This window comes from Gobio gobio (assembly GCF_949357685.1).
Source record: "Gobio gobio genome assembly, chromosome: 13".
Classification (NCBI taxonomy): Eukaryota; Metazoa; Chordata; class Actinopteri; order Cypriniformes; family Gobionidae; genus Gobio; species Gobio gobio.
Window position 1 is genome coordinate 39,653,853 of NC_137106.1, and position 8,905 is coordinate 39,662,757.

The 8,905-nt window shown below is 35.8% G+C and overlaps 1 protein-coding gene across 1 annotated transcript; it reads left to right on the top strand.

The window, feature by feature from the left end:
- Positions 1-247: 247 nt before the first annotated feature.
- On the top strand, positions 248-8,151 carry LOC307136027 (proton-coupled zinc antiporter SLC30A2-like; the record flags this gene model as incomplete). The annotated part of the gene is made up of 8 exons (XM_079832773.1): positions 248-327; positions 407-591; positions 789-935; positions 3,354-3,507; positions 6,771-6,957; positions 7,555-7,660; positions 7,814-7,948; positions 8,024-8,151. The coding sequence occupies 8 exons, from the start codon at positions 248-250 to the stop codon at positions 8,149-8,151; spliced, it is 1,122 nt and encodes a 373-aa protein (XP_079688899.1).
- Between the last annotated feature and the right edge of the window lie 754 nt (positions 8,152-8,905).

The following is an 8,905-nucleotide window of genomic DNA, read 5'->3' on the forward strand; positions in this document are numbered from 1 at the left end:
CAGTGAAAATGCTATATGTGCACATCTGTTATCCGACTTTATCTCTAGTTTTGACCTTGATGAAACGAACCATGGTTTCACTGCACCAACTCATTTTTCCGGCATGCGTGTGAAACGGCATATGGATTTGAACTAACTGGAAACTTAGTTTCACATGAGTTCATCTTTAAAGTTCTAGAGATTTCAATGCATGCTTTATTTATACCTGTAATTACAAGCACTATTTATTTGGAAGGATTTTTTATTAATGGCCTCCATCGTGAATTTGGAGAAAGTCCAGCTGAGCAAGCAGAACAAGACCATGACAGACTCACTTGAACTTTTAGGGTAAGTCTCTCATTCATTCTGCTGTTATTCGAAGTGTTTGATCCCGCTTTCTTCATTCTGTTTTGATTCCTTCCTCTAGTCTGCTGGATAATCCAGAGGATGAATACCTCAGCACTCAGTTTGAGTGTCAACGTGACGCACAAGCTTTTCATTGCCACAGCCTAAAAGACACTCGCTTGAAGCACCAGGACAAAACACAGGCCCGGAGAAAGTTACTCATCACATGTGTTGTGTGCTTGATCTTCATGATCGGAGAAGTCGTTGGTGAGAATTAAAGGACATACACAGTTTAAACAACCTAGTCTGCTGATTTAAAAAATGCAGTTGACATTACATGGCATACTGTTACTTCTAGATGCATTTGGGACCAATCCAGCTTGAATAGCCTATAGTAACCGATGTTATTATCTCCTGTAGCAGATCATGTGTGGTGCTGTGTTGACGCTCTGCTGTTCTCGTAGGTGGTTATGCTGCTCACAGTCTCGCTATAATGACTGATGCTGCTCATCTTCTCACTGACTTTGGCAGCGTTTTGATCAGTCTCTTCTCGCTGTGGATTTCCTCCAGACCGCCGTCCAAACATCTGACATTTGGATGGCATCGATCTGGTGTGTGTCCTTATAATTTTAAAATGTAATTTCTTTGATGCAAAGCTGAATCAGCATCTTTACTCCAGTCTTCAGTGTCACATGATCCTTCAGAAATCATTGTAAGATGATGATTTGCAGCTCAAGAAACATTTCTGATTATTATCTATTTTGAAAACAGTTAATTTTTTGTGGAAACTGTGATAAATTTTTTAGGATTTTTTGATGAATAGAAAGTTCAAAATAACAGCATTTATTTGAAATAGAAATGTCTTTACTATCACTTTTGATTAATTGAATGCATTCTTACTAAATAAAAGCACAACTGTTTTCAACATTAATAATAATAATAAATGTTTCTTGACCCTCAAATCATCATATTAGAATGATTTCTGAAGAGTAATGATGATAAATTCAGGTGTGCATCACATGAAAAAATTACATTTCACAATATATTAAAACAGAAAAGAAATATTTTAATTTGTAATAATATTTCACAATATTACTGTTTTTACTGTATTTTTGAATACATAAATGCAGCCTTGGTGTATGGAGGACGAGAAATAAATAAATGTATAAATTAATAATTAAATGCTGAAATAAATAAATGAATAAATAAATAATTAAATGCTGGAATAAATAAATAAATGTATAAATAAATAAATGAAGAAATAAATGTAGAAATACATAAATAAATGAATAAATAATTAAATGCTCAAATAAATAAATAAATGCAGAAATAAATGAATGAATAAATAAATAAATGATTTTGTCAAAAGTATAGTTTTGAATTGTGCTATTTTTGTATCATTTGTGTTAAACTATAATTTTTCTACATTTATTTATGTATTTCTACATTTATTTATTTTTAGATTTATATATGCATTTCTACATTTATTTATGTGTAGGTATGTTAATACGGTAGGCGGTCCTAAACTCTCTCAATGCAGGATTGGACAACTAGGCAAACCAGTTAAAACCGTTTCTTAGGAACGAAGACGAGATAGTTAGCCTTCTTTTTTGACTAAATCATGGTGAACTATGGTAAATCATGCCATAATCATGGTACATCAGAACGTGGTAAATCGTGATAAACTATGGTAAATCCTGATAAGCTATGGATAGCTATGGTTAATCCTGATAAGCTATGGTAAATCCTGATAAGCTATGGATAGCTATGGTTAATCCTGATAAGCTATGGTAAATCCTTATAAGCTATGGTAAATCATGAAATTATTCCCTTCCAGTGCCGTAACATGCATCTCGATGACACAAAACTCTCACGACGGAATGTGCATGCGCGGGCAAAACTGTGCGGTAATGCTGACTTCCCATGCTATCGGAATCATCATAAATACTAGTTTATAGTTAAAAGATGGGACATGAACTCAAGTCTAAATTTCAATGTTATGAGCTCGTAATCATGATTTCAGAAGTGGGAAGTAGGACATTTCTGATAGCACGTGAAGGCAGCATTAAACTGGTAAAACGGTGGCTCTGCGGCTCTGCAGTCAGACCCTTCTCGATCCAAGTCTACATCCATGATATCAGCACTGAGCTGAACTAAATCATCGAATACACGTTCCAAACGAAACAGAAGGTAGTCAATTGGTGCATGATCTATATAATTTGCTATTAAACGCAAATCATTAGCAATGGGAATTAAAACCTGCCATATTTAACAAAACTAGCATCCACAGTAGTACAGCTGTAGCCGACACATAGACAGTAAAAGACAGGACGATCCTGTTTAACCAATCATGCATTGAGAGAGGTTAGGACCGCCTACTGTATTAACATACTTACGCATAAATAAATAAATGTGGAAATGTAGAAATGCATAAATAAATGTAAAAATAAATAAATGTAGAAATACATAAATAAATGTAGAAACATTATAGTATAACACAAATGATACAAAAATAGCACAATTCAAAATGATATTTTTGACAAAATAATTTATTTAATCATTCATTTATTTCTGCATTTATTTATTTGAGCATTTAATTATTTCTAAATGTATTTCTATATTTATTTCTTCATATATTTATTTATTTATACATTTATTTCTTTCAGCATTTAATTATTTATTTATTCATTTTTTATTTTATACATTTATTTATTTCAGCATTTAATTATGTATGTATTAATTAATTTATGTATTTCTATATTTATTTCTTCATATATTTATTTCTTCATTCATTTATTTATGTATTTCTACATTTATTTATTTATTTAATTCTGCATTTACATATTTATTTATTCATTTATTTATTATACTTAAGTAATTTCTCGTCCTCCATATTGGTGAGTAGAAGTGATTTAAGTGACTTTTGACCGATAATATATACAATGTCACTAATGTTTATTCTTTCTTAGGAATTACATTTGACAACTATGTCAACTGTTCCTCGTGTTTCTGTCATTTGTTTCGTCCAGAGGTTTTAGGGGCTCTTCTGTCTGTTCTGTCCATCTGGACCGTGACTGTGGTTCTTGTTCTCCTTGCTGTTCAGAGAATCGTCAGTGATGATTATGAGATACACAGTGATGTCATGATATTCACAGCTGGATGTGCTGTAGCACTCAACATCTTGTGAGTGATGTTATTTGATTTCATTAGTGGTGTTTGTTAAGTCAAGAGTCACTGTTACAAGTGATCATTCATGGCTAGGCAAGGAAAAAAACGCTAACCCTAAATGTTAAACTTTGGCATGAAGTTCGTACTACACCATCTGTGTGATAAGCATGAATGATTTCAGCAATTGTATATTTCTAAATATGATTAATATTTCTTCAAAAAAGATTTTCTTCCTCAGTTTTTTGTCTTGTTTTTCAGTAAAATATCTAAACATTCTTAAATCAAGATACATTTGAGAAACAAAATGAAGGCCCACTGAAGTGCCTTGAAACGCGCAGCATTATTCAATGTGTTGACGTAATTTCCACTGAAACAGGAAGACAGGGCAGGACATATCAAACAGCTCCTCCCCTTTATAAAAATATCCAATAGTGTTTAGTTTATATCACTGCTCGGCCAGAGCCGTTAAGCTCGGTAAAGCCGCAGCTTCCTCATAATCTCTAACCATTTCTCCTCCATATCGCTTCAAAATACAACATTCTGTGCAGATTTCAAAATGGTCCGATACGTTTTCTGGTCTGTGCCGACTCGCACATATGATCCACTCTGTGCTCTCCCGTCTCTGGACCGGAGCAGACTGTGTGTGTGCGCTGCTGCGGTGCACGTGAAACTAACGTGAAACTAACGTGAAACCAGACTTCATTCTCCCCAATGGAAAGCATATTTACACTGTCTGAATCATTCCCTAGCCCCTATATAGTGCACAATGTGCCATTCACCATGTAGAAAATAGTAATGTGAACAAGTGACTGATTTTAGCTGCAGCTTCAGCGTCTATTTATAATTTAGGGGCTTCAGATTCTAGAGAGCATTTGATTGGACAGAAAATCTGATGAGAAGCTGAAGTGCAGAGTGATGTCATCAAAATCACCCATCCACATTGGCGGAAGTGAGAATCTGTACGTTTTTCAGCTTAATCACCGTACCCTCCAGAATTAGATAAGTCCATACATACCATAACCATAACTCTGTCTGACGCACCCACCGCTAGCCTAGCTTAGCATAAAGACTGGAGGTAAACGGCTCCAGCTAGCCTACAGCTCAATAAGTGACAAAATAACGCCAACATTTTCCTTTTTACATGTTGTGATGTGTATAGTTACATCATGTACTAAGTATTTTCTAGACCGATATGGCTGAGAACTATTCTCTCATTCCTCCGTAATAATCAAGGAACTTTGCTGCTGTACCATGAGTGCAGCCGGTGCAATGATATTACGCAGTGCCTGAAAATAGTCCCCCAGCATGTTCTCTGTGCAAGCAGGTTGACACGTTGGTTATGTTGACGGAAGTTAGCCTATTTTCAGGCACTGCGTGATATCATTGCGCCACTGCACCCATGGTACGGCAGCAAAGTTCCTTGATTACTACACAGGAATGAGAGTATAGTTCCTAGCTTGTCTGGCTATCAACAGACCAAGCTCAATTTAAGATTGAACATCGGTCTGGGGAGTCTGCTATGTATTTTCTACTGCACAAGAGGCGTGAATGAGCATAATTCAAATGACTCTGTACGCAATTGGATAGTCCTTCAACCAATCAGACCACAAGAGGCGTGATCAACTGACATCGACCCATCGTTTCTCTATCCGTCATCGTGTTAAACCCGCCAATAAAACACCAGATGGATAAGCCAGTCTGTGATTGGTTCCCGCAAAAGTGTAACAGAACAGGTAGAAATAAATTGTTCAATCAGCTTTGACATATTTAAATATGCATATTTGTGATATTTTTACCTTTTTATAAAGGGTATTTTTCCATAATCTTATTAAATAAAGGCTATGTTTCAGCTTTCATTTTATATTTTTAAATTTGATCTATAAATTAAATTAGAATAAGACACTATAGGCTGTCAATCAAATTAAATTATTTACACTGAAAAATTACAACTGCATTAAATAATGTTATGAGATTATTATGAGAAATATTTTTGAATATACAAATAAGAAATGTTGGAAAGAGGAAACTAAACCACCAGTAGGTGGCAGTAGATGATGGTCTTAATGAGTGAGTCATTGAGTCGATTCATTCAAACGGATGATTCATTCAAGAATTAGGCGGTCGTTTACGAATAGGTCATTGAATCTTTGATTCAACCGATTCATTCAAAACACTGAATCATTCAGTAACACTATTGCTGTTACGTTTTTGTTGTGATCTTTGTTTGGAACTATTTTCGCTGCTGAAATAGAACAAAAACAGTTCATATTGCATCTGAAATGTAAGTGACTTAATGTTAATTAATTGTTTATGGAACTGGCATATGAAATCGTGTAATATAGTCGTGATGGTATTCAGGAAAACAACACTCTTGTTTGTGTGATGTTGCTTAACTGTATCTTATGTTATAAATATAAAAACTACACCATTTTTAACCGTGTATATTAACTGAGTTTCTTTGTATGAGCAGCGCTCATTTGTTTTCGATTTTCTCCTCGAGAGGCTGCGCTTTGGTGATTCCCTAGTTAGTTTTTGTTTTGACATTTTAACCAGGATACTTGTCCATCGGGCAAGTTAAATTATTTTTCAATTGCCCCTTCAAAAAATCCACTTGTCCCGGACAAGCGTTAATGTCGAGCCCTGTATACACATCACATCACAACATGTAAATAGGAAAATGTTGGCGTTATGGCTCTTATTGAGCAGTAGGCTAGATGGAGCCGTTTACCTCCAGTCTTCGTGCTAAGCTAGGCTAGCAGTGGTGTGTCAGACAGAGTTATGGCACGCACGGAGATGAGAATGGTATGTATGGACTTATCTAACTGGGGGATACGGTGAATAAGATAAAGTCCCAAAAAGTCGGCGTGTTCCGTTTAAGGTTAGCTGGAAACAAAATGATAAAAATTAAGTGAGTTTATGCTTAAGACAAGAAAATAAATCTGCCAGTGGGGCCAGAAAAAATATATTTAATTCAAAGGGAAAACAAATTTATTTTTCTGACCCCATTGACACATTTTTAAGCTTAAACTCACTTAAGAAAAACATGTAAATATATCTTGATTTAAGACTTTAGATATTTGTAATGGAAATCGAGACAAAAATACTAAGTAAAAAAAACGAAAAAGAAAAAATTTGAATGTTATAATGTTAAGAGATAGTTACAATTGTAGACCCAGATTTGATTAAATATTTATGTTAAGTGAGGTTAAAACATAACAAATGCTTGCAGGGAAATGGCATCTTGTACAGTACAGTGTTTCCATGTTTGTTTCCATCAGTTTGGCTTTCATTCTCCATCAGTCTCCGGTCCGTCACTCTCACAGCTCTCTCGGTGTCTCGGGTCATTCTCACGGCCTCACAGAAGAGCACAGGAACACCAGCGTGAGGGCTGCTTTTATTCATGTGCTGGGAGATTTACTGCAAAGTCTAGGTGTGCTGCTGGCTGCCACTATCATCTACTTCAGGGTTAGTAACATTACTATTACTGGCATATACAGAAGTTCTCAGACTTTCACTTTTATGGACATTTAGTCAGACTTTATAAATGTGCGAATGTGATTCATCAGATCAGTGTGTCTTCCTCCTCACTAACGCTAACACCAACTCCTCCAGTGTGTTTGAATCAGCTGGTGTTTTGATGATTTTTAGTCAGTTCTCTCAACATGATCTACTAACTCTAAATCGTTCTGTCAAATAAACGCCACTTGTTTTGACATTTCATAATTTAACGCAGGTATTCCCAAACTCTTTTGTCAGCCTAACCTCTTTGACAAAATATTTTCTTGAGGTACTCCCTAAGATTAAGTTTAATATAAAAAAAATTAAAGAACTTATTTCAATGTTCAGGGTTTTGTGACTACGGTTAATGGTCACAATAACTAAAGTATCTTTTTAGTAACTGTTTTATTTCCATGTTTTTATTTGACAGTATTTTTATCGTATTTTACATTTTTATGATAAACTTCCAAGTGAACCTCAGTTCAGGAAACCTTGATCTAATTCAACAACATGTTGACATTTTTGTAAGTAACTTCCATAACTTTTCTTTCTTTGTCCTAACAGCCTGAATGGAAAATAGCAGATCCAATTTGTACTTTTCTGTTTTCAATACTTGTGCTCGGAACAACATTCACCATCCTGAAAGACATATTCAAAATACTCATGGAAGGCAAGTGATTGGTTGATTCGTATATGATCGTAAATGCCAAACAATGTTGACACATAACCTATTATTTAAGGGTTTGGAACAACGTGAGGGTGAGTAAATGATGACAGAATTTTCAGTTTTGGGTAAACTATAACTTTAATGTTTTATCTGAAGGAGTCCCACGTGGTGTTGACTTTGACTCTGTGAATGAGGTTCTGCTGACAGTGGGCGGAGTCAAATCGACACACAGTCTGCGCATGTGGTCTCTATCTGCGAGCGAAACGCATCTCTCAGTTCACGCGGTCATAGGTAAAACGTGTGCACGTTCAAATGCTTCTCCAAAAATATCTGTTGTTTAACCCAAACGAGTTATTTAATTTCCAGATGAGCAAACCAACCCACAGACTGTGCTGATGGACATGAGCAAAATACTCCAGGCAGAATATGGATTCAGCTATATCACTATTCAAACAGAGGCGTATTGCTTACAGTGCCAGGAACAGATGGACTGACATGGGATTTTAGCTTCTCATTACACGGGTTGAGTGTATAATTCATGCAAGTGACATATCAATAGGATTTCAGTACAATAAACATTCAGATTTTAGTTTTTCAAAGAAAGTGTTTATTTGTTTTATTCCTCCATATATTTTTAGATAACTGGTATCAATCTCAGACAGGTTTGTTTAGTCGTTTGCCCGATCTTCTTAGGTAAATGAAAAACCTATTAAAGAGGTTGTTCCACATTATTAAAGGAACATGCCGACTTTTTGGGACTTTAGCTTATTCACCGTATCCCCCAGAGTTAGATAAGTCCATACATACCATTCTCTGTGCGTGCCATAACTCTGTCTGACGCATCCACCGCTAGCCTAGCTTAGCACAAAGACTGGAGGTAAACGGCTCCATCTAGCCTACTGCTCAATAAGTGACAAAATAACGCCAATATTTTCCTATTTACATGTTGTGATGTATATAGTTACATCGTGTACTAAGACTGATATGGCTAGGAACCATAGACCGTAAAAAAATATGGACGACGCGACTTCATTGACTTCCGCTGACCATAGTTGAAGCTTTCATAGGACCGCTCACGGCGCTGACATCTTGGGACGAGTCTGCGCAGTAGCGATCTCAGGACCGGAGTTGCGCAGTAGAGAACAGGAAGTAGAGGCGCGATTATCAAAAGCCCGCCCACACTCTCGCAGAGGCAGAATAATTCATTGTGTTGGTGTGAAATAAACAGTTATGGAAATTTTTAAATTA